At 39.6% G+C, this 26,403-nt stretch overlaps 1 protein-coding gene across 9 annotated transcripts in view; it reads left to right on the plus strand.

Annotated features, from left to right (window-relative positions):
- Positions 1–26,403, plus strand: part of DCAF1 (DDB1 and CUL4 associated factor 1) — a 51,292-nt gene that overhangs the window by 16,267 nt on the left and 8,622 nt on the right. For 5 of the 9 annotated variants that reach the window (XM_042885395.1, XM_042885399.1, XM_042885400.1 and 2 more), the window contains exons 10-23: positions 1,388–1,567; positions 2,527–2,736; positions 3,560–3,744; positions 5,372–5,496; positions 6,924–8,184; positions 8,987–9,185; positions 9,846–9,928; positions 11,150–11,234; positions 12,097–12,330; positions 12,808–12,901; positions 13,392–13,496; positions 14,287–14,360; positions 15,480–15,584; positions 20,178–20,183. In XM_042885395.1, coding sequence (XP_042741329.1) covers positions 1,388–1,567; positions 2,527–2,736; positions 3,560–3,744; positions 5,372–5,496; positions 6,924–8,184; positions 8,987–9,185; positions 9,846–9,928; positions 11,150–11,234; positions 12,097–12,330; positions 12,808–12,901; positions 13,392–13,496; positions 14,287–14,360; positions 15,480–15,584; positions 20,178–20,183 — 2,946 coding nt within the window. Of the gene's footprint in view, positions 1–1,387; positions 1,568–2,526; positions 2,737–3,559; positions 3,745–5,371; positions 5,497–6,923; positions 8,185–8,986; positions 9,186–9,845; positions 9,929–11,149; positions 11,235–12,096; positions 12,331–12,807; positions 12,902–13,391; positions 13,497–14,286; positions 14,361–15,479; positions 15,585–19,433; positions 19,469–20,177; positions 20,184–20,835; positions 20,873–26,403 lie in introns of those variants that run through there. The other 4 variants (XM_042885401.1, XM_042885402.1, XM_042885397.1 and 1 more) reach the window with 4 other exon arrangements.

Consider the following 26,403-nt stretch of genomic DNA (forward strand, 5'->3'; position numbering starts at 1 on the left):
AAGTAGTAACTCTACATTTCTGCTCATTTTGAATTTTGAATACTGTCTTGAGTGTTTCGATTTGACATGTCTGACACTCTTAGTCACATATATACTTGACTGGCAGAGGTTAAGGGCCTATATATGAGGATTCTGCTGGCATTTATATGGGTGAACTCAAAAACTTCTTGGTAACTATGATTGACATGTCTGTCTTTGTGTCATGTCTTTTATGAAGGCAAGAAAGGCAAAATGAGTGTAATGTTTTCTTTCTTTTTGCTCATTTTGTCAGAAAATGGATCCTTGCTGTATATGTATTGCTTGGTGTTCCTCTGAGTTTCATTTGTCATAAGAAAACTGCTCTTTTTTTTTTTCTGGTTGCACTTGTTGCTTGCGTGATTGTTCTAATGGCAAACCAAAGGCTCTGGCAGGGTGCGGCATGGACATTGCTTCTTCTTCATGTCCTCACAGCATGTCAGAAAGTTATGTAGCTGCACGTGGTGATGTTTTCTTATCACGTTATTCCCAATATTTACAAATATTTGGTAGAACAGATATGTGTTCTTTCCTCTCTTGTCTTTGGATATTTCAGAGGAAGCCAGTTTCGAGTGGCAGTTCATTGTACTTAATGTGTGCCAAGCCTCATCTCTTTGGGTGGAGGTAAAGCTGGAACTGGTTACTCAGTCTCCTCTGTCAGTGTTCAACATACAGAGAGAGGGGATTAAAAAAATAATAATAATCTGCTAATTTGGCATAAAAGCAGCTGGTGCTTCAGCTCCCTGCGCAGTTCTTGTTGGCACTGACCTTGACAGAGGGTTAGAAGCTAATAAATGATATAAACAATGTCAAAGTGCAGCTCTGAGCATGTGGTCTGCCCATCTCAGAGACAGGACTGAGGAAATAGACCAGCTAAGTTGTCTATTTCAAGAGGAAGTCAAGCTTTAGATTAGCACTTGATGGTCCTTGCTGTTCCCCTTGGCTTTGATACCAGAGTTTACTAGAACTTCAGCATAGTTTGTGGTGCTGTTAAATTCAGAAGAATTTTTGTTTCTTAGCTGAAAACTTGTCTTCTCTGGCTCTAGTGACACTCTCTTCAGATGATTTGAAACAATATGCAGAAGGGCTCTCTGAAATCTTACTGTATGAAGACTGTTGTATTTACCCTGTTTGTGTCAGGGATGGACCAGTTGCTAGTCCTGTGTTTCCACATGATGCTCTTGTAGTCTCACTGAGGCCTTGTTTCACTGGTCTGGAAATGGAGCTTTTGTTGCATGTCTCAGATGTCAGTTACTCCCAGCTACACTAGGGACAGTTGTACCCTCTTTGTTTCAAAGAACGGTCATCCTCCTCAGATTGTCCTCAGCAGTGTGTTTGAAGTCCTGCTCAAGAAAGTTCTTTCGCTTTCCAGGTGTGCATGCACCCCCATAATGTGCTTTCAGATGTAGTGAACTACACCTTATGGCTAATGGAGTGCTCCCATGCCTCAGGCTGCTGTCATGCTACTATGTTCTTCTCCATTTGCTTCTCCTTTCGTGCTGTCCTGGAGCTCTTCGACAGGCATGATGGCCTTCGTCGTCTGGTTAACCTGGTAAGACTTGTAGTTTTATGTGTTGAACAGGGTTAAAACCACGTTTTGCACCCTCTGAAATTACTGAAGTGTGGAGAGTTCTGGTTGGTTTTGTTCTAGCTTGTTTGTTTATTCCTCTTCACTTCTCAAAAGGTAGGAAAGGTGAGGTGAGTTTTCTGAGTAACAGACAGGAGAATTCTTTTTGTGAATAACAGGATCATTGTTCAGAGGCTTGCTACTTCCTGTTAGCTTTTTGTTGCAGCTCCTAGGTTAAGCAGAGCTCTCTCTGCCAGTGGTGGTTTAGTGGGAGAGTTCAGATGTTTCTCAGCATTCCACATGTGTGTCATGTTGTCATGCACCCTTCTGGATACAAATACATCCAACCTTGTTCCGAGGGAGGTATAGATGTGTTTGTGCTGTGCTTGGTAATCACAGTACCTTATGGACACAAACATACACTGTTACACTATACAAAATCATCTAGTCCAACTGTCGTCCCACTACCATTGCTATTCACAAGCTACTAAACTACAAGGTGTCATAGGTTCTTTCCAACCTTGTGATTCTATGATTCTATGATAAACTTGTACTTCTGCATGGCATGGGCAGTCCTGATAGCTTGAGTTGGTACAAACTCAGAGACCTTGCCACTGCAGGGTGTAAGCACTTGTGTTGTGCAATATAACGCCTAATATAATACAACAGTGCCTCTACACATTTGCTAATGTAACTTCTGGATTTTTTTCTGCATTTCCAGTGAAAGGGGGGACTGGTTCTTATTAGACTTAGCACTTTGTGTTTAAATATTATCTGAACAGAAGAAGCTTTCATTCTGTGCCTGAGAGAGTCTGGTACAGATGACACATAAGCAAACTCAGTTTGGTTTTGATACAAGTGTGGCTGAGAATTGTAGGTGCTGTTTTTTTCTGAAGTGTGAACTGATGAAATTTTTTTCTTTCCACTCAACTTTTGTACTGAAGATAAGTACCCTTGAAATCTTAAACTTGGAAGACCAAGGAGCTCTCTTGAGTGATGATGAGATCTTTGCCAGTCGCCAGACTGGGAAGCACACCTGCATGGCCTTGCGGAGATACTTTGAAGCCCACCTTGCTATCAAACTTGAACAGGTGAAGCAGTCACTCCAGCGCACTGAAGGTGGTGTTTTGGTCCATCCACAGCCCCCATACAAGGTGAGCAGCATGCTGCAACCTCCCCACATTAACAAGGTCTGCATTATAGATACATAGATTGAAAATGTTGAGATGATTTTAATTGGTTGTGATAAATGATACTTGTCAGAGATCGTATTTTTTTAGGAATGAGCAGAGCAATACTGTTGTTGGACATTAATTTTTTTTTTTTCATTCTTTCTGCAAAAATGTGTGGTGTTTTGTTTATTTATAACTTTTAAAAAAAAAATTGTGGCTTTTTGTTCTGAGGTAGTACCTTCATTTCTGGTTTCTGGCTTCATTTACAATGGCTTTCCATTGTAGTAAGTTGAAATGAAAAAACACTTTTTCACTTTTGCAAAAATCACATATTTTTCAATGATTAATGTGTGTAAGCTGTTTGATTAGAAGATATTTTTTGAGCTGAAATGAAGGCTTATTTGCAATGCCATTCAGTATATTTTGTAGTCAGAAGTTAAAAACTTTAATTGAATATTTCTCAGACCTGTGTACTTTCTCATATGATTCTTTTGAGTGATAATCTGGTAGCTACTACACAGTAGCTTAAAAGCAGACTAGAATTTTAGAGTAACTTTTTAAACTGGTCTAAGCTTTCTAGGACTGCAAAGAAGCAAAATGTATTATTAAACTTATTATTGCATATTACCATGGCAATTGCTGGATATTTTTTCTATAGCAGAGAATAAAACAAAGTAAATAATTTGCAAGAAAATAATAGTTTCAACTTTGATAAGACTCCAGTTTTCAGTTTAAATCACAGCGGTGAAAGACTTGATTTCTTTCTAATGTTCTCTTTCTAGTGATCTCTTTCTAATGCTTCCAACTCCTTTCCTGGCAGGCCTGTTCCTACACTCATGAGCAGATTGTAGAGATGATGGAATTCCTCATCGAGTATGGGCCAGCACAGCTCTACTGGGAGCCAGCGGAAGTTTTCCTTAAATTGTCTTGTGTCCAGCTCATGCTTCAGCTCATTTCAATAGCATGTAACTGGAAGACATACTATGCAAGGTGAGCTGTTTGCTGTATTTCTTTAGAGCAGTAAGTTGTGACTTTTGGGCAGGATAGTCATTGAATTTCTAGATTCCCTCCTTAGAGCGTGCAAGGCAGGTCGTAGGGGCCTGTGCTGTGGTTACGTGGTGCTTATAAAAGCATAGTGGAAAGCAGAACTAAAAACTTGAGGTGGAGAGATGCCATGAGAATCCTGAAGAGCCAAGGTGCCTCGCACCTTTGATTTGAGAAACCAGCATCACAGTACAGCTTAGGCACAGTTCTTCCTTTGCTAATCTTTTTGTTATAGAAGGGTTTTAGAAAACCTTTTAAGTAGAAGGTGAAGTCAAGACACATCTAATCCTGGAAAAGAGGTGGAAGATCTGGATGAAGTGGGCTTAGCTTATGCACAGTCCTCTGTTGCATCACTTTTATTCACTTATTGATACTTGAAATATACTGAGTAGTTACATTGCAGAGGAGTTGTGAATATGCAACAAGCCAGTATTTGAGAGGGGAAAAAGTCTGAAGATGAACTCAACACACAGTAACAGTGTCCCTAGATGATATACCACCAACTCTTAAACTCAGCATGTTTGTGGAGAGGCTTACCTCGTGATTCTACTTCTAGTTTTCTCCTGTATGGGGCACTGTGGTGATATCTTTCTGTGGCCCTGCTCCCCCACAGCCCACCCCAAAATTTGCAGCACTCTTACTCTTATAAGAGAAAGGGAACTATACCAGACTCTGGTAGAGATACTATTAGGATCCTGTCCCCAGTTCAAAGGGAGGATGGATGCAATGTTTCAGCCTCTGTTTATCCTAATGAGCATCTGATCTCAAGAGTGTTGGTGTAGTTCACTGATAAGTCACTGTCTGCTGTGGCTAGTTGTCATCAACTGTCTTCTTGTCACCAGGACTACCTTCTCCTTATTTCTGCTGTGAACAGGAGCTCTTTGCATAGCTTAGCTTTGAAAGCCTTTGAAATCTGTCCTGCTTTTGCAGTCCCTTCCCTCCCTCCCTCTCTCTCAAGTTGCATTCTCCTGGGTGATTTCAGTTCTCCTGCTTTTTATTCTCTGCAGCTGTTTCTTAACTGCAGCCTGGGTTAACTCCAACCTTTCCATACAGGCTTACAAGCCATCAATCCTTCTCTTTTTTCCATTGTTCTGCTCTTCCACCTCGTGTTCAGCAGGTATATTCCACATACCTGTGTCTGTTAATCTGGTGCTGAAATTGCTTTTATCTATGTCACGTTTAGCAATAAAACTTGACAGACAGCTCCCCTTCGCTTCAGAGAGAAGACTTTTCTACTTCATTGGCAACGAAGTTTTTAGACAGGGATATTTTTAAACTGAGATACGTACAGGTAGGTTAGGTGAAGAAGCTTAGGATGCTTTTGTAGATAAGTCTACTTTGTGCTTCTGTAATTTCAAAATTGTGTTGCTTCTGGGACCCTGTGGGCAGGGTGAGATGCATGCCAAACTGCAGTTGATAGTGTGTGTATTTACAGTATGTGAGCAGTATCTTCTATGAGAACCAGCCTTTTAGGAGCAGCACATTGATCAGAAAGCATCATCAAAAATATCAGATATGACAGGTTGATTTGTTATTAAAGTACACTTCTAAGAAGTTCTCATGTTGCTTTCAGGAACGACACAGTGCGCTATGCTTTGGATGTGCTAGCCATCCTGACTGTGGTTCCTAAAATCCAACTACAGCTGGCAGAACCTGTGGATGTGTTAGATGAAGCTGGATCTACCGTTTCCACTGTGGGTAAGCTGAATGTGGTCTTGATTGATCCCACCGTTATCAATTGCCTTCTATGTGTTTTGTGGTTTTTTTGTTTTTTGTTTTTTTTTTTTCAGCTGGTTGTTGCTACATTGAGAAAAAGGGTTAAAATAATGTATACAAAGTTATCGTTAGGGATACAGGTAAATGTGAGAGTAGACTGCAGTTAAAATTGTCGTGATTAATCTATGGTTGTATTATAAATGTGAAGGTATGATCTGTGACTCACATTTGTTTTCAAGGGCTCATTAAGTACAGATGCAGGCAAATTTGCTTTTGTTATGGGACTATTAGGCTCCCTTGGCTTCCCAGAAATTTAGGTCTCCTTGGAAATATGGGAGAACTATTGCTATAGATTTTGCAGAATCACATAATTGTAGGGGCTGGAAGGGGCCTCTATAGATCATCGAGTCCAGTCCTCCTGCAAAGCAGGCTACCTACAGCAGGCTGCAAAGGTAGGTGTCCAGATGGGATTTGAATATCTCCAGTGAAGGAGAATCCACAACCTTCCTGGGCAGCCTGCTCCAGTGCTCCTTCACCCTCACTGTGAGGAAGTTCCTTCTTGTCCTGTCCCCACAGACCGCTGAAGAGGTTGGTCATGTCTCTTTGACTCCCACACTTAAGATAATTATAAACATTAATCAGATCCCCCTCTGAGTGTTCTTTTCTCAAGGCTGAACAGTCCCAGTTCACTCAGCCTTTCTTCTGTTTGAGTTATACTCTATACTCTGCTTTTGTTCGAGTTATATTCTAATTGGCTTTAGTATTCAGTATGCACATGAATGAAGTGCACCTGGGTCAGATCTAAGGCCTATGTATTAAAGAGATCCTGACTCTGTGAAATGAAGAGGGATGATAGGTTTTGTGCAAAAGAAATTGTATTTTGCTTACAACTTTGTCTGGACTAAATACCTGTTTCCCTAAGTTTTTAATCTTCTGAAGTGGACGTGAAACATGTAGATTAATTTCATTTAGGAAGCTATGACATTATTTATTTTTTCCCCTTCATAACGAAGTCTCTTTTCTCTTTCTTGTCTACGTTGTTAATATCTTCTGCAGAAGTTGCTTTCTGTAGTAAGAATTAGAGGCATGCCTATGCATCTTCTCTGTGCCAGGTATGTCGGAGATGGCAATCCTGTGCCATGCCTGAGTCCTTGCTTACTGATATTGATGAAGGAGCATGAGAGTGTTCAAAAACAAAACAAAAACAAAAAACTTTTGTCAGGGAGGCAAGAGAATGTGTCTTATGCTAGTTAGGGGAAAAAAAAAAAAAAAAAAAACAACTTCAGAAATCCCCAGATTGAATAGAAATGAGATATTTTTCTCAGATTTGTGAAAGACTCCCTTTCTTAAAGCTGCATCAGTTAAGTTACAGAGAAAGTATTAAAGAAATTATTTCTTTCCCTCACTAGGTATTAGTATCATCCTTGGAGTTGCTGAGGGTGAATTTTTCATCCATGATGCTGAGATTCAGAAATCAGCCCTTCAGATCATCATCAATTGTGTCTGCGGCCCAGATAACCGGATCTCCAGTATTGGCAAATTCATCTCTGGAACTCCTCGGCGAAAGCTTCCTCAGGCCCCTAAGAGCAGTGAGCATACACTGGCTAAGATGTGGAATGTAGTGCAGTCCAACAATGGCATCAAAGTGCTGCTGTCATTGCTGTCTATAAAGATGCCAATCACAGATGCTGACCAGATCCGAGCATTAGCCTGCAAAGCCTTGGTGGGGCTCTCACGCAGCAGTACTGTCCGGCAGATTATCAGCAAGCTCCCACTCTTCAGCAGCTGTCAAATTCAGCAGCTGATGAAAGAGCCAGTGCTTCAGGACAAGCGCAGTGAGCATGTGAAGTTCTGTAAATATGCTGCTGAACTGATAGAGCGTGTCTCTGGGAAGCCATTGCTGATTGGCACAGATGTCTCCCTGGCTCGGTTGCAGAAAGCGGATGTGGTGGCCCAGTCAAGAATCACGTTTCCTGAGAAGGAGCTGCTGCTCCTGATTCGGAACCATCTCATCTCTAAGGGCCTAGGAGAAACCGCATCTATCCTTACTAAAGAGGCTGACCTACCCATGACTGCAGCATCCCACTCATCTGCCTTCACCCCTGTTGCGGCTGCTGCCTCTCCCGTGGCCCTGCCTCGCACTCCTCGCATAGCTAATGGCATCTCAGCCCGTTTGGGTAGCCACACTTCTGTAGGTTCTGCTGCCACATCTGTCCATGCTCAGGCAAGGCCACCTGCATCCCAAGGTCCACTTGCCCTTCCAGGCCCTTCTTATGCCAGCAACTCTCCTCTGATTGGCAGGATTAGCTTTGTCAGGGAGAGGCCATCTCCCTGCAACAGCAGAAAAATAAGAGTGTTGCGACAAAAATCGGACCATGGCGCATACAGCCAGAGCCCAGCTATCAAAAAGCAGCTGGACAGACACCTTCCTTCCCCACCCACACTGGACAGTATAATCACAGAGTACCTTAGGGAGCAGCATGCCCGCTGCAAAAACCCTGTTGCTACCTGTCCCCCTTTCTCTCTCTTTACTCCCCACCAATGTCCTGAGCCAAAACAGAGGCGCCAAGCGCCAACTAACTTTACCTCACGGCTGACCCGCAGGGCAGCCTTTCCGAAGTACGGAGGGGTGGATGGTGGCTGCTTTGATAGACATCTTATATTTAGCAGGTAAGGAAGAAAAATGTTTCTTGCTCCCTCTCAGAGCATGACCTATGCCAATAAGCCTTTCCTGAAATCAGGCTGTGGAATCCCACAGCGTAGCCTCCTTGGACAGACAAGCGTTTTAAATTCAGCAGTAGCAGATGGCAGAGCTTTGCAAGGCAATTTTAGAAGTTCCGTTTCTCTTATTCTAAGGGTCAGTACTAAGCATACAAAACACACTAATTTCTGAGATTAGTGATATGAAGTAATTGGCAAAGTCGGTTGATGAAGCTCATATTTCTTTGTTCTCCTTCGGAAGGTATGTAATGCCAGTTTTACAGGAGAGAGCATACCCTTGAGGTTGTTTTGCTGACAGACCAGACCTTGTGAAAGGTGGAGGACAATGGAATGTGTATTCTTTATCTTGCAGCTTAATCTTCAGCACAGCAAGTTGCTAGACTTTTTACGTGGCTTTCCTTCCATTGGAAAATGATGTATTTAAAAAAAAAATCCAAATGGCACCATTTTCAGGTTTTTGGCTGTCCAGCTTTGAAGGCAGACTCAGCCTTCAAAGCTTCATCTTAATGATGTACTGTAACAGAAGTACTTGATCATGCAAGACAAATTCAGAATTACTGCAGACGCTGTTGTCACCTTACTGGTCACCTGACCAGTAGTCTTATAGTTAACATTTAGTTTGTCTTAGAAGAAAACCGTAACTTCAGCCTACACAATTAGTGAGGACTGGTTTTAGTATCATCGCTTCGTGCAGTAGTTCCGTTTTGTTTTTTTGCGTTCTTTCCAGTAACCCTTTTTCCACCTTCTCTAGGTTCCGTCCAATATCTGTGTTCCGGGAAGCAAATGAGGATGAAAGTGGCTTTACCTGTTGTGCTTTTTCTGCACGTGAACGATTCTTAATGCTGGGTACTTGCACAGGGCAGTTAAAACTATACAATGTATTCAGTGGACAGGAAGAGGCGAGTTACAACTGCCATAACTCTGCTATCACACATCTTGAGCCGTCAAGGGTGAGTAATTAGAGACGTGTGCTGGGTTCTGAAGTTCCTATAGACTAAAGCCTGGTATATTTGGGGCACATCTGGATATATAAATCTCAAGTGCACCTTCTGGCTGGCCTGCAGTGCCTGTGAACAAAGTACAGCAGTAGTAGTTACATACTGCCTCTCTGAGTTCTGTAATTTATTTTCTTCCCAAGATAATTTATTGAGGAGATGCAGGGTTTTAAAGTGACTTAAGAGTTGTGAGATATAATGCCAGAATATATCAAACTGGAAAAAAAAATCTTTCAGGGGATGATTCTAGAGAGAGATCGATCTGATAGTGATAGGATGAAAGGGAATGGTTTCAACTTAAAGCAGAAAAAATGCCACTCAGAGGTCATCAGAGTTCAGGAGGTCATCCTGCTTTTATCTGCTGTTAACCTCACAGACCATTCCCATTGTTACCTGTAATATTTTCCTTCATCTGTGTAGCATAAAGAGTTCTCAGTATAATGTTAAATGCTGAGACATTATCCCCATGAGAGCAGTGTGTTGAGCACAAAACTTGCTGTAGTTCTTACAAGATTAATTTCAGTCTAAATTAATGTGCACAAGTAAAACAACGATGTCTGTTTTTCCTGGTGTTCTTTTCCTTCCTTTCCCCTCCACTCCTATCTGGAAATATAGGATGGATCCTTACTGCTGACATCTGCTACGTGGAGCCAACCTCTGTCTGCGTTGTGGGGAATGAAGTCTGTCTTTGATATGAAGTAAGTATATTCTGATCTCTGTTGGGTATTTAGTTGGAAACATTCAATATAGGCAGAATCCCTAAGAACAGGCTCTGTGAAATAGAAGGACAGCGCAGCTCCCCCAGTATCGGTTGTGAAAACATGAGAAAAGTAGCACACTTTTTTTTTTTTTTTTTTTTAATATCTTCCCTGTTTAATTGAGTACAAACATATTAGAAAATTGTACTTACCTGGAGAGTCATTTAATGCAATTAGATTAGTAAGATGACCCCTGTTCCTGAAGGCAGAGAGTTATGTTTGTATTTTTATTCTTATGTTGGTAAGATTGTCATCTTGACAAACTTTTTGTAACCAGTTACAGAATTTATACCCTGTTGGTTTTGCATAGTGAAATTTTGGGACCTGGATATCCCAAAGGAAGCTATGTCAAACTGAGTTTAGTATTTACAATTGTTCTTACTGAAAATGGAGGAGAGGCTCTTTGTTCATTAAAAGATTGGGCTATCATCTACCTCAGTTGTAAGCAACAGTTTTGCTGTGACCTGTGTACGTCAGCTAGAGAGCATTCTTCAGACAAGAAGTTCAACATACTGTCACATGTATATGTGTTTGACTGTTCCTGTTGCAGTTTGTTGGTCACTCCTGCAAATAGTGTTACACTTATGCTGGACCTCTTGTAGTAGTAATTTTATTACGTGTTTCCAGGGAGACCTCATTGTGGCCTTCCAGTACTTGAAGGGAGCTTACAAGCAGGAGGGTAACTGACTTTTTACATGAGCTGATAGTGATAGGATGAAGGGAAATGGCTTCAATCTAAAAGAGGGGAGATGTAGGGGAGAAGTTTTACTTGAAGATGATGAGGTTCTGGAACGGGTTGCCTAAGAGATTGTGAATGCCTCATCTCGGTATGCATGTGATAAGGCTGAGTTGGACAGGATCCTGTCTAGCCTGATCTGGAGACTGGCAGCCCTGCCCACCGTAGTGGATTGGAACTACGTGATATTTAGGTCCCTTCCAACTTAAGCCATTCTATGATTCATTCTATGATCCTATTGATTTGCTGATTGTGTTTTTTTAATAGATCTGCTGGAAAGACTGTGTTTGCAATAAATACTTCCCTGCAAATGCCAGTGGGGCATTTTAGTATTGCAGTATGCCATAATCAATGGTGAAGGCAAGTCTTTTCGCTAGTAGCTTGAATTTACATTTCCTTGACATCTTTACTGACTCTACCTATAGGCATTCCTTCCCTGATGACCAATATGTGGAGTTCAGCAAGCACTCTCAAGATAGAGTCATTGGCACAAAAGGAGACATTGCCCATGTAAGTACCAGTAAGAGCCACGGTTGTGAAGCTTTGAAAATAGCAAATAACTTCTTCTGTTTAAGGGTATAAGCTTGACCATATTGTATAAATGCCTCATGTTTAAGCAAACTATTAATTCCTGCCCATTTCTTAGCTGAATAATCTGGAAGTGAGATCAGTTTGTATATTGCGTTTATTTGTTAAACAGATTGTTTGTCCATATTAGAGAATTGTTTCTTTGAGTTTGAAGGAGAGCTGGGCTCTGTAGACTGTTACAGATTAAACTGATGTGAAATGGCCATAAAGCCTTTGTTCTTTGTTAAAGCCCTTTTCATCTTCCAGGTCTTACAGATATATAGATATAGATATAGATATATATTTTTTACAGTTTATTGGGACAGGCTACAGAAAATTGCCCTTCAGTGTAGATACCAGGATTTTTAACTTCTTTTGTGTAGTTATGTTTCCAACATTCCCTGACCTTGCCAGCCCCTTGTGCTTTGCAGTTTTGATATTTGTAAATACTGCCTGCTCTGGAAAGCAGTTCTGTTTCTGAAATAGGCTCTGACAAGGTGGTATATTTATGTCTGCAGCTTCATGTCTGACTTTTCATAATGGGGTTATCCTGATAGTGTTAGAATATATTTGCGAGCCTGTTGTAATCTATGTGCTGGCTGAAACATGTGACACTTAGGTTCCAGCTGGGAAGAACTGCTTAAGACTGACAGAGGGATGGTTATCTTGGGAATTTCCTTGCTTGAAATGATAAAGCAAAATGGGGCCGGGGTGATTCTAGAAGTGATCTAAATGATGGAATGTGTTAATGTGCAGGTACATTACAGCTTGTGACTAATGTTTTTCTTTCTTTTTAATCTAAAAGATCTATGATATTCAGACCGGCAACAAGCTATTGACTCTGTTTAACCCAGATCTCGCCAATAACTACAAGAAGAACTGTGCCACATTTAACCCTACTGATGACCTTGTCCTAAATGATGGTGTTCTCTGGGATGTCAGATCAGCACAAGCCATCCACAAGTTTGATAAATTCAACATGACCATCAGTGGTGTTTTCCATCCCAATGGGTTAGAGGTCATAGTCAACACAGAAATTGTATCCTCAGCCATAATGATAATGTGTTGAAACCTAAATCATTTGTTTGAAGAATGTTTGATGTATTATAAATTATGTTCAGAAGCAACAGCTTTTGTCTGGGAATCAAGTAAATGGGGACTCAGGCAGCCACACAGTTTAAATCTGGGCTATACTTCTGATTTTGAACTAATGGAAATACTTGAGAGAGATTTTTTTTTTTTCTAATGCACTTAGTGATACCTTTACTCTCTTCCATTTCCTTACCAAGATCTACCTTGAAGCTACTGCAGTAGCGTCTCACGATTGGGAATGATGTCCTCAGTAAAAGCTTTTTGATTTTGGAAGTAGTATTAGAATCTGACACTGGTTCTATTAAGTTTGCGAGAGAGCATCAGTGAGGTTTCTTGAAAGCAATTAATCATCTTTTCAGCGCTGTACAGAAAAGGAAATAGACACTTTCAATGATCTGTTGCTCCTTAGCCTGTATTTCTTCAGTGGGACCTCCGAACTTTCCATTTGTTACATACAGTTCCTGCGCTGGATCAGTGTCGTGTGGTCTTCAACTATACGGGCACAGTTATGTATGGAGGTAGGATTTCTCAGTCTTAATTATTCACTTTGGACATCTCTGATAGCAATAACTGGATGTTCGTTCAGCGAAGTTGGAAGCTTCAGAGGGTGTAACTGCAAAGCTTACTGGTATATGTGAACTATTTAGTGGTTGTTTTTTTTTCCCAGGGAGCTTATGCAGTGTGTATTGCTGACAAAGACAATTTTCTCTAACATCTGCAATGTTGCAACTCGCTTGAGAGATAAATAAATAAAGAGAAAAGATCAACCTTTTGAAAAAAAAAATGTATGTGACAGCAGTCCTGATGATGCTTGAGAATGTAATTTTATCCTCCATATTAAGCTTCAGTGATTTACAGTGTGAAGGCAGTTCTGGAAAAATAGATACCAAATTAGTCTTGCTAAGCTATTAAATAAAAAGGAAATTCTTGTCAGGGTTTGATCTTAAGTTGTTTGAAGTTGGTGACAAATGGAAGATGGGGCTGTGAAATAATCTTTCCTTGTATCAGCTATGTTGCAGGCAGATGATGAAGATGAACTTCTGGAGGAGAGAATGAGAAGTCCTTTTGGCTCTTCTTTCAGGACGTTCAATGCAACTGATTATAAACCCATAGGTAAATGAGGAGCAAGTAGCTTGATATGGAGGTTTGAAGGTTTACTGAAAGTTCTGCTTAGTAATATTTAGTTCCTTTTCCCCTTTGCATTTGTGGCAAAACAAATTCCGCTACAACCTATTCTGATTGAAGAGTAGATGTTGTTTGATGCTGAAACAAGTCCAAGTATATTATCTGTTCAATGTGTGACTTTGTTACTTGCTGCTATTGAGAACTTCTGACTTCATTTTCCTTTCTTTTTTGCAAGTAGGGCATAATCTGAGATAGTAGGTCACTTGGCCGAGACATCATTAATCTAATTTCAGGAAGGGCCTTTTTTTTGTTCTTGCTAGTTTGCTTTTCTCTTCAGTATTTTCACATACTGGTAGTCCAAAATGTTGACAGTTTGGCCTACAGCTTGCAAAGCTGCTGCAGCAATACTGCAGCTATTGTAGCTGTTACTGCTGTAAATGTAGATGTGACTTTTGCTGTTGAAAGGAGATACAGTTCAGGTTGCCACCTGTCTTGAAAGATTATCAGTTGCTTCTTGTGCTTAGGGAAGCCCATAAATGTATGAAGGGAAAAAGCACAGTGGAGATCAGGTTAAGAACTTCCTAGGCAATTTTTTTAACGACAGTCTCCAAAATTATTACAGGTTGAGCTAGTTACAAAATTCATTTCACTTTTACTTTGACTGCTTCTTGTCCCAGCATTTTGTTACCTACTTTTAGACATACGTAATTAGATCTTTTCTCCCAGCAAGCGCTAAGTAATATGCAATTAACTGAATTCATCTTGCGATGTTTTCCAGCTACCATAGATGTAAAGCGGAATATCTTTGACTTGTGCACAGACAGCAAGGATTGCTATCTGGCTGTCATTGAGGTAAAGGAGCTAAGTTTCTGGTTTCCATAGCTGTAGTCTTTTTTCTTTTCAGAACTTTCAGTGAAAACCTACTGTTCAATTCACATGCTAACTAATGGTGGGGGGGTTTGGTGGTAAAGGTGCTGTTCACCTCTTGTTGTCCACCAACTGTTTAACTTAAAAGCTGTCATATTTTTCTTCCTCTGAATTCTTAACTTTCAAATGCATTTGCCTTCTTTCTTAAAATGCTTCCTACTTAAATACTGTATAGCATCTTTGCTTTTCAGTAGCATAAATGCATTTTTTCCTTTTTATGGCAACAGTTTAGAATTAAAATTTGCACTACATCAAGTGCCTGGAAAATGCTATATACTTCTTACACCCCATAGATCTTTTCTTTGGATTTCTCTTTATTCACTTGCTTTCCTAGCAAAATCCCAGAAGCTAAGGATTTGAAGCAAAAATTACTGAGTGAAATTTCTGGTTTGTTGTGAGGGAAGTTACATTAAACTAATGAATCTAGTTCTGTGCTCTTTCATATGTTGTCAGTGCTCAGTTTATAACCTAGCTGTGTATAAGTAGAGACTAATTTAAAATCTTGCCAACTTAATACTTTGTATATTGCAGTTAAACTAGGGTGCTGAGGTCAGTATAAGAATGTTTTTTCTAATATAGGAGTCTTTGGAAATGTTGCTTAAGGACATGCAGTAGCAGTGGCTGATGGGGATCAGACTGCTGTCTTCTGGAACTCTTGTTATCTGGCATCTTCTAACCTTTTCACGTGGTTCAGTGTTCACAGCAGGGAAACAGATGAGAAAGGAAGTGTTGTGCAGCTAGGTGAGAGCTAGCTGAGTGTGTTGAGGGTCCAGTAAAGGACTTTAAAGTCTGAATCCAGTGAAGGTTTTAAGTTCATAAGAATATAACTGATGGATGACGGAAGCAGAAAGTAGATACTGTATCACTGCTGGGTTAGTCCTTGAAACAGAAAAGTCTCATTTTTAGTGCTAGTTGTATAGATGCTAGTAAATGGGAGGGGAGGGTTTTGGTTATGTTTCTGTAACTGAGACCAGATAGAGTGTTAAATGTGAATGCAATAGTTAATTCCTGGGACTAACTGCTGCGTGGGCATTTCCTCTTCAGAACCAAGGCAGCATGGATTCCATGAACATGGATACAGTTTGCAGACTGTATGAAGTGGGTAGGCAGCGTTTGGCAGAAGATGAAGAGGATGAAGAAGAAGATCAGGTGAGAAATACAGCATTAACCTGCATGCTCAAGAGTAGTTGTTACCTGTCTACATGTGAGAGGCCATAGGTGCTCGTTTATTACTCATATGCCTCATTTGTGTTCATTTCATGCAGTGCAGACATTGTTACTTTTAGTGTAAGCTAAAACTATCAGTACAGGATCTGTCATTATGCACACTATAAACTGTTGTGATAATTTATTTGCTAATTTCCATAGATGTTCTAATCCTGATCAGAAACTTTGCTGTTTGTTCTGCTTGTTATTTAAAGTACTTTGATGTCCAGTAGAGACAGTAGTATTTTGAGGTTCTCCTTTTCTTCAATCTAAGTGTGCCCAGGTCTTGCAGTGGAATATAACTTGTCACCAGTTTCCAAGGGAGGTGTGTGAGTAATGCAGTGAAACTGCACACTACTTCTAGAAAGCAAAACGCCTTACAAGTCTTAAATAAAGCTCTAGGTTTACATTGGGATGTGTTGCTTTTCCTTCTCGGATCAACCACTTTGAACTCTAACAACCTGACAGAAGAGCTAAGAACTTCAGTAATTGCTCCTTGGGGCACTGTTGGTAGAATACAAAGCAGTGCAGAACATTTAAAAGAATATAATGAGAATCAAAGACAAACTTGTAGCTCTTCGGGGATCAGGTGTTTTTGGTGTTTTATTTTTTTTTGAACAGGCAAGAACTTTATGCTTCAGCTCCTCAAAGATTTTAAATGCATTATTCTCTTTTCTCTGGTTGTCTGCATTGTAGGAAATCATTTATTTATATTTCCTATGAGAAAAGCTGACTTCATATTTTTCCAATAAGTACCTTTTTAAAAACAAACAAACAAACAAAAAAACAGCAGAACATACGCTTATGTGTGGAAAACTGGCTTTTTCATACTCTTTTTGTCTTTGAGGCTAGGCTGAGACTTACTTTCTGGCTCAGAAGACTGGACAATAGATCCATGGAAAGAGGAATTTTTTTTTTCCCAACTAGTCATTACTTATAGAATTTCACTGTCGTTCTTAAGATGAAGCAATAGTTTACACACACAACTTATCTCTGTGAGCTGCGAAGTTGAACTTTTAGGGTTCTTAGAAAATCATGCATCACTGTAATTGTCCTTAGAGGATTCAGTTTAGCAACTTGTATTCAGCTGAAGAACTTTTAGATTGAGCGAGGAATAGAATTTCCTGTGAAGCAGTGAGCAGGGGGAAAAAATTACTGTTCCTTCTGAAGTGTTTCTACTTTATAGCCATCTAGTGCTTCCCTTTAGTCATTAGGTTCTATTTTTGTCTCTGCTTCCACCATTTTTGTCTCTGTAAAGTGTATTTTAGGAAGCTTGTTCACATTCTATTTGTGAAATCTCAAGAAGTACTTTGTAGCAAAAATTAATTTTGCATTGTACAACGATTAACTACCAGCTATTGGGACACTGTTTTGTGATATCACTGGTAAGTGACAGCTGAAGTGGAGATCTCTGTTTGTGATGAGAACGAAGTCTGAGTGCTATTGGTTCTAGGTTGTAACATAAAGGTACCAAGCAATGATAAGAGATCTGTCATCCATTAAATGTGTCTGGGGAAGCTTCCTGTTGTACAAATAAATGTGGCCCTAGGCATAATTTAAGCGTGCTAGAAGCTTATCAGTAAAGTTGATGAGAGTACTCAAGCAAAGCTGTGTCTGGGGTTAGTTTGCAAACTAAAACTGATTAGTCAATACTTTCATAATTGCTCTTTTTTGTAGTCTTTTTTTCTGGAGTGTATAAATTTCTCCTGGGCAGGATCTGTCTCTTAGGGATGATTGGAATCTAACTTCCTTGGTAAGAGCAGTTTGACTTCAACATAATGTCTGTGCATCCGAATTCTGTTAAATCTGTGTTTAACAGAACAAACTGTAAACAGCAAGGTTTTCTCTGTTCTGTTGCTGTACATTGCTGTCCAGTCAGGCTCGTTCAAGCCTTATGACTGATTTAGGTTTACAGAATATAGCTTTTGTCTCTGGAGAGACAATTGAGCAGGATGTAGAAAATTCCCAGAATAAATGCAATATCTCCAGCTGTCTTCTCTGTTAAAGCCAACTGGAATAACTCCCTTCCATATGAAAATAGGTTATCTGTATATACATACACAGATGGAAGAGTATACTGCTTTCTTAGTTACTTTTCTGTGATCTAGACTTTGAAATATTGGAAATATGCTTTCAAACTTGTTGAAACTTGTCACAGATATTCTAAAATATCTTCTGGCTTTTTGATCTTTTTCATGTAATCGGTGTGGGGGAAAATTAATGTGAATCAGTGTTAATTATGGTATCTCTCTGGCCAAGAGTTTCAGAGCAGATATTAATCTGTTTGGCCCCTGTATCTTCACTCTTGGTTTTCTGCAGTTATATTTCTGTGTATGACATACACTGGCCCATGAGAACAGGTTTTTGGTTTTTTTTTACCTGTACAGAAAGCAATAAACATTCTAATAGAAGCATGTTTGCTTGTGTAAGACCTGCTTGGACATCATGTGATGCTGAAAGTCACATTTAAAAACTTGGGTTTGAGGAAAGTTAACCAAAAGAGTTGTGGGCAAGAACATCTACCTGGCGTTTTGACAAGTGTCAGCAATGGGTCTGAATTTTCAAAAAGCAAAGACTGAGCCCTTAAAAATAAGCAATGTACTCCTGCTATCTTTAAATGCCTTCTCTTATTTAAGAAGCAAAACAATTATATTACTTCCCCTTTCTGAAGTTAAACCTTGTAAAACCAACTGATCTGTTAGGTAAATTACCCTCTAATTAAACTGTTAGGCTGATTTTGCTGGCTTGTGTTTGATGCTGTTGCGATGAAGATCTCTGGTTTAGCCTGAAGTGTTTGAGAAGAGCATCAGTGCTGTTATGTCAGCTGGCTGTTACGTATTAGATCTTAGGAAAGCTGCCTCTTTCTAGTTCTGACAGGTAATCCAGTGTTGTCAGGCCTTGTTAAGCATAATGAATGCTGCATGGATGTTGGTGTGGTCACTGAGGGAGGGTGAAGAGGTAACATACTTGGCAGCAGCCAGTTTGTGAGCTTTTTATTTGTTGGATGTTATACTCTTGTAGAGAATACTAGTCCTGCATTGAGCTTTCATTAGCTTAAATTATTTTTTATTTATTTATTAAAAAAAAATTTAATGCAGTGTTATTTTACTGTTGGATGAGTATTGAAAGGGATCCGTCAGTGACGTGCAAGTATTCACATGTTCAGTCTGCAGGGAACTAAGCTGAGCTCCCCATTACTCAGTCTCCTTCCTCCTGCATTTGCCACTGCTTTGATTATACTCAGACTTAGGCTTCTCAAAAATAAGATGGATATTTGTTCTGTTGATACAGATGCTGTACCATTTTTTTGTTAGCTTATTTGATTCTTTATTTATTTCCCTTTCTTAACTGGTTGGTCTCTGCTGTCTGCTGTAGTGAGGCAGAGCAGGAGGTTCTGAAGAGATGGTGCAAAGAAAAGGGCATGTACTGATGTGGCCTGGAAGTGCTGCGTGGCGTTTGCTGTGCTGTAGAAATGGAGACCTAAAATGAGTGAATTGGCTGACCATAGAGTGCAGTCAAAACTGGGAAACTTAAGTTGGGTTACAGGATTTGTAGTCTGTATTTTCACCTTTTTAGTTTAGATTTTTTTTTTTTTTTTTTTTTTTTCCCCTCGTGTTAGTTCTTTAAGACCTCTTTTTCTCTGTAGTTTTAATGTGAATAATGTTGCATCTGTGAGGCTCAAGTGTTCTTCTCAGTTATTCTTGTTTCTAGAGAGAGATGTATGATTCCAACAGCAGATTGCCACACTTAGCTGTCCCTGTCCTATAAAGTGTGTTCTGCTTTTTTTGCCAGAACTGAAGAACTTAATAATCCTGAAGTGTTTCTGAGCTATCTAAATGTTGATGGTAGGTGGGTAACTTGTCTTTTTTTTACATTGGTTTGGAAAAATTCTGGGTGATGTGAAATGAAACCTTTGGAGTTGAGGGAAAGAGTACTTGAAAGAATTGGTGTTCTAATGTCTTGTTTAGTCAACGTAGGGAAATGTTTTTCTCAACTTTCTTTGTATGGTTTCAATTTATTTTAGGATTTTACTCCTATCTACTTGCAACAGCAATTGCATTGTATTTTTATTGTTGTTGCTTTGATACAGTTTTGTTCTTGTGTGGATACCCGTTTGTGGAGATAGAGAGGGGAACTTCAATCCACTTCAATCCATTTGGCAGCTGGTGCCAGATCACCACTGCGATCTGGTGTTTCTCGGCAATGGCTGAATGATGACTTGCACATTCCTCAAAGCAATCGGTGACTCTGAAGTTAGATTATCATCGGATGTATAGGGTCATGTCATGATGAGAACATTTCATAGGCAAAACAGTATTGCTCAGAGTCCCCACTGAGCGTGCTGATCCAGCAGAGGGTTTTGTCTATGATGAATGAAAAAACATCCATGACAGATACACAAGTAGTTGTTGTTAGACAGACTTAACCTGCTTATACAGACAAAGAGAGTAACTGCTTTTTATTTCTTCACTACATGCTGTATGCTGTGTGCTGTCTCCTGTATTAAATCTGAACGTATCTACTTCTGCATAGAAGGATATGGTAAGATTCCTTGCTTGTTCGTATAGTAACTGCTGTGAATTCCCAGGCTTCTATGTTTGTAGCTCTGTAACGTAAATGGCTATGAAGAAGTAGAAATTCTAACACTGAAGTAGCCAAGAAGGTAAAAATAGATGAAGGAGATGGATACTTAGAATTAATTGAATGGGGTGATAATAGGAAGTGAGTTTGGGCTTGCTAGCTTTTGGGGAAAGAGAGGGACTGGGTTATTCAGGAGGCTTAGCCCTGCTCCCCCACACTCCCAGAAGGACTGTTGGCTATACATATGTATACATAAGCTTTCTTTTTGCTGCCCATTGTTCTGGGAATGTGAAGAAGTAGGTGGGGGGAGGAAACTGGATAGAAGACTCTAAAAGTGATTGGAAAGCAAATGTTGTCACTTCTGAGAAGTGTGCAGCAAAGGATGAGAAAGTACTAATGTGCTACTTTAGACTTTGGAATTGTCACAAGGTATGACAAGGGGATCATCTGTAGAGAAAGAGAAATGGCTAGAAGATGGAGAGACTTTTTTCCCTACAGAGAAATTACTCTTCAGTGAACTTGTATTTGAACAACAAACATTCTTTTTTTTATGGAAACATACTGATACTTTCTAAGAGGCTAGATTACTAGACATTGGTTTGCTTTTCTCTAGGAGTAACTTGGAGGAAGAGGATGAAAGAGAAGAAAAAGTAAGCTAGTAGGTGCAAAAGCAAATAAATGTTTATAAAAAAAAAAAAGGACTGGGAAACACTTTTTTTTTACAAAAAAACTAGAGAAAGACAACTGTTTATATAAGCAGGTGTTTATTAGCAGGCAATTAGACTTACAGAACTATTAAAAAAAAAAAAAAAAAAAGAAGTAAATTAAACATGAGCTGAAGATTTGAAAAAGCAACAAAAGCTTCACTGTTTGACCACTTTGTGGATAGAGGAAAAAGTAGCCTCTTAAAATAAGAGTAGAGTAATATCATTCAGTAGGTTTCAAACAGAGCGTTGCAATGGGGAATGTGTTTTCAGAGAGGAGTTGCTGGGAAGCACCTGCAAAGGAGAATTGTTTTGGATGTGGTGACAGGAGGTGAGCATGGGGCTGGGGTAGGAGCAACCGTGAGTCCATGGCAGCTGAACGGTTCATACAACAGTAGCAAAAAAAGGCTGGGCAGAGGTCTGTTAATGTAAATACTTGTTTTGGATCAAATCCTAGCAGAGGAAGAAAAGAATGAGTTGAGAAATCTCAAATTCTGTTCATCTTGTCTAGAAAACTGTTGAATTCAAGAAATATAAGAAACAGTATTAAAAGTCTCAAGACAGCTTATAAAGTAAGCTGATATATTTGTATTTCTGTTGTAGCTCTTATCACTCTCTTAATGAGAAATAAGCAAAGTTTGGAAGTTGCACAAAAAGCATTCTGGTTACTTAGACTACAGGTATAGAAAGTTGTTTTGTTAATGTTTTGGTTTAGTGTTTTGGTTTAGTGTTTAATGTATTAAATGGAAGAAAATTCTATTTCTTAGTTATTTGAAGCTTTGTTTCAATGTCATTAAGTTAGCAGATGCTCACTTCAGTTCAAGGACAGATAAGGAAGTACACCATGGGGATTCAGTGGTATTCAGTGGATATATACTTACTAAATTATATATGAAGTGTTACAGGCAGACCATGGCCTGAAATTTTCATAGTGACCAATGTCCTTGAGGTGTTGGGGAACCTACAAGATGTTGCAGAATTTGTGCATATCATCTCAGGGAAGAGGAAATTCTGATCAACCATAGTTATGCAAATCCTGGGACATCTGATATTAGTTTTCTGTGTGTTGCCATCAGCGTTTGGTGTTGTCCTGTCTGCTGAATAGAAATAGTTTCTCCAAATTCACCAATAACTCTGAGAATTGATGCACAAGTGGATTAATACATAAAGGGAATAGTGTATGATTTAGAAAATAAACTCAGGAAGTTCAGAAAGTGTTATTTTCTTAGATAAGTATGTAAAGAGGCAGAGAATACTATGCTTTAATCGCCCTCTGGCAAAGTTTCTCCTGGGAAGCTGCAGTAAGGAGAATGTTCAACAACTTCTAGAGGACTCAGAAGCTTTTCTCTTCAGGATTGTTTATCTGAGAAGGTTTGCTAATCCACTTCTAGTGGTGCCATTACCTGTGGTCCTCATATGCAAAATATAATTTGGGATAAGGTTTTTGGTGGTTTTTTTTTGGTTTTTTTTTTTTTTCTTTGCTAGGAGCACAAGAGACTTGCAGCATTTGCTCGAAATGTTTGGTTTTATTGATCTGCAGTGCTGTAAGCCACACTTCCAGAAAGCACTTTGTATGTGCAATGATAGAATGTTAATCTGCAGAGCAGAAATGCGTTAAAAGTTCTGTGGTTTCATGTGTGACAGTGGGGAAAGAGGGAGAAGGTCTCCCTAGCTCCTTTTCAATTTCCTGTCCCCTTTTTGGGGGGAAGGAAAATAAAAACAACCCAAGTAAGATAGGGAAAGATAACAAATTTACTGCAACGAGTAAAAGAATGTAAGATAATGAGATAAAATGGGAGTTACAAATAATAAATTGAAAATGTGGGAGAGAAGGATTTTCTGACTGCTGCTAAATGCTAAATACTGGAAGCGAAGAGAGCGGTCCGCTCCCATCGCCCAGAATCAGGAATGTTGAAGGCCCTTGGGAGCTGTAGTCTGTCCCTTCTCAGTGTTCTTTCCTCTTGAAGAGCCAGAATTCACATGAGACTGCTAGAAACACAGGACGAGGAAGTACAGCTCCGCAGTGCTCTGTGCTCCAGCACCCAACAGCTTGCTGCATGATGTCATCATATGGAATGCTGATAAAATCAGGACACCAGTTAACATGTATTTTGCATCAGTGTTTAAAGAAGTGAAAGATGGAGGTTTTCCTGAGCCTTCTGTTGAGAGATGAACAGCAGTGAGTATGTTAAGTATCAATAACCTGTACTACTCAAAAAGACAAATTAGTGAGTTTATGTGCAAAATGAATGGGTGAAGGAGAACAGTAAGACAGTCTGTGGTGGAGGTGAGGGTCTGTAAAGTGAAATGCATGCAAGTGAAACTGCATGCAGACTTGAACAGTATCTAAGTAAATACACAAAGCTGGAACCAGACCAAAAGTTACTTACTGAGCTGGGTATGAATACTTGACAACAAGCATTTCTTGCTACAGAGCTGCCTCTCCCATTTATGCCATTCCTTTAGAGGATGTCCTGTAACTATAAACAACGAATCAATTGAACCGAGCCTACTGGGCTTTCTGAATATTTACATAAACTGGATAGTAGAATTAAGTTACTAGTAGTTTGCTTTGAGGTATCTTGATGTCCTTTGCAATGTAAATGGCCTATCTGATTCTCTAAGATGCCTAGCTTTTCTTGTACAGCTCTGTAAGTCTGCCTGTGTTGTAGGCAAGTTCAAGAGCTGATGTAAATCACTGCTGCTATCTTAGATCATCTTTGAAGTAGTTTGCGAGGCATAGACTGTGTTGTGATTTATTTGGTACAGTGTGAGTGAACGAGTGAATTTTGGTGAGCCAGGGAGTGTTGAGAGATCTCCCTAAGTGGCACAACGTGCTTCTGGATTGAGCTGCAGGGCAGTCTTGCCCTAGAAGAACAGGTAATTCCTGCATTGTTTATACTTGTATAACACATGTAACTGATGACATCTTACAAAAATGAGATATCTTCTTAAGACTTAGAGTTAAACATATGAACCCTTTGTTTAGATATATTTTTCAGCTTAAGTTCATCTCTGTTAATTTTTTTTCAAATTCTAATTCAGTGAGACAGTTTTAAACAGGGGCCTTGTCCATTTGCAGACATTCTGCTTATCTGTGGATAGTTATTCTGCATGAAAGGTGAATCATTCCTCTTTTCATCCCCTTGTAATTCCTCTGTTTTGTTGGTCTTTTGTTCGCTTTACATTGTCAGCTTTATATTTATTGCCTTATTTTTGAAGCCTTTGTGTTTTGTGGGAGTGAAGACATCACTGCAGGTATTTATGCAGAGAAGTAGGGCAAGGTAGCCTTGTTGTGTATGCAGTAGAGTGGGTGTTTATTAAATTATCATTCCTTGATTATAATTGCTGTTCTTTGTTCATGAAGAATAGAAGGAGTTAGCCATCCAGGTGAATGGATACTGTAGTAACTTCTGCACTGCAGCTTTTATGTGGTGACATTTCTATATGCTGGCCATTAGGAGGAGCATCACTGGTGTGGTATTGTGAAAGTTACCTTGAAAAATCCTAGTATTTACAATCACTGCTTTACAGCTGTGTGTTTTTAGATCCATACACACGAGTATTACCTATGTAATATACATGCAATTTGTATACTCTATAGGTATACATCTCTAAATCCTAATTCTAATAGAATATATAATTATGTATGTGAGTCTCAGTAGAGATCACTAGGTACTGTAGTCTAAACTGTTCTGCTCCTTGCATCTAACTATTAAGGTAAAGCTCCCTTAAGTTAATCCTGAAGTATTTACAAGCAAGTAGTGCACCAGAGTCATTGTAACTAAAACAGGTAGTGAAGCTGGGCTTCATCGTATCCCTCTGATGTTACCTCTCCACTTGAAAGAGAGCGTTAGATCTTCCTTTCTCTATGATAGCCTCAGGCTGGGAGTGTTAAGCCAGCCTGCTGGGTCCTGGTATGGCTGTATTGTAATAACAGGTCACCTCACAGCAGAGCAGTCCCACAAATGCCAGACAGTGAGTCAGAGTGCTGCTAGCAAGGTAGAATGTTTTCTGGAGGGAAGGTTATAAGACAGTCAGTTTAATTCTACAATACTTGCACTGTCTGGAAAGATAAAGATAACTGGCAGCTCTTAAGTGATGCCTGTTGAGGGGGAAAGAATATTCTCTAAAGAAGCAGAGAAGGATGTGAGGACTACAGGAACATTTCAAGTTCTGAGCTCAGCAGCTTTTACAAAGAACCCAAACCTGAGGGACATTTTCAGGCATCTAGAGGAGTTAGTGATGGTTAAAACAGTTCCTTGAGCGGGTGGTGGTGGTGGTGTTCTCTGGGTTTATTTTGTTTTCAGTAATGTGGTGTATGCTGACTCCTGTGTGCCATGGAGTACAGGCGCTTGCTTTGCACAGATGTGTGCTGGTTTTTCTGTCTAGCAGCACCTGTGCTCAAGGCTCTTGGGAGCTACTAATGAGGCAGGGGCATCCTTTGCAGATTTCTCCATCACAAATTCAGATGTGATTTGGGATGACTGTCATACCTTCCTTGTGACATTGCACAAGGCTTTTTCACTGTTCTTTGCCATATACACGTCATCAGTGAAGGCATACCGTATTTATCTGTGTGGGGATCCTATGTGAGAGACACTTGTGGTATCTGATGAGGCTACAGCCTCAATATGCATCAGTAAGACCGAGTGTCACTTACAGATAGCAGAAGCAGCACAGATTCCTGGCTCCTGTTTGTGTCTGTTAAAACATGACTCAGTGTAGGTTCACTCCTCTTGAACATCTGTGGCATTCAGCTCACAACCCACAGTGAGCACGTTGTGTAGCACTCTTTCTGTCACACACACAGACAGGACTTCTGTAGTGTGGCTTTCACATTATTTTCTGGTTCTGCTTTACTGTTAAGATCTGATGTATATATATATTTTTTTCCTTAGGTGGTTTTTGAGTGAGTGTGGATGGATTTTGAGCGTGTGCCTCAGATTAAGTAATTTAAACTGGAAAGAAGGCGGCATTGACTTCAGTTGTCAGCATTCTGTTCCTATTTGTATTTTTGTAAGGGATTTTTCCTCATTGGTTGATACGATCCTTCAAAGTTAATTTGTACCTAAATATATCCTTCCTCTAATTCTCTAGCCAAAAGAAATCTTTAGTTTCATACAAATGTTATTTCATTCTGTAGTTAAATTACGATATTGTCTTGCCTTAAGCTTGAATGACAATGCTGATATAACACTTTTTCAGAATCCTTTAGGCTTCAACTACATAAACTTTAAATGAATCTCATAGACTGTATAGCTTTTTCTTAATGTCTGTAATTTTTCATCTGTCTCTAGATGCTGGCGTTCATTTTTTTTCTGAACTTTAAAAATGAATTGATTCAGTCCTTTGCAGATTCAGGGTTTAGAGGCTGAAAAAAGAAAACAAACTCCCTTGTCTTTTCAGTTTTTAATCAGATTTAAATCCTCAGTGGAGTAATAAAGTTTTAGACATTTAGGCATATGCTTATGCTA

This window comes from Lagopus leucura, unplaced genomic scaffold (genome assembly GCF_019238085.1).
Source record: "Lagopus leucura isolate 7727_CA_CO unplaced genomic scaffold, USGS_WTPT01 Super-Scaffold_100050, whole genome shotgun sequence".
In the NCBI taxonomy this organism is placed as follows: domain Eukaryota; kingdom Metazoa; phylum Chordata; class Aves; order Galliformes; family Phasianidae; genus Lagopus; species Lagopus leucura.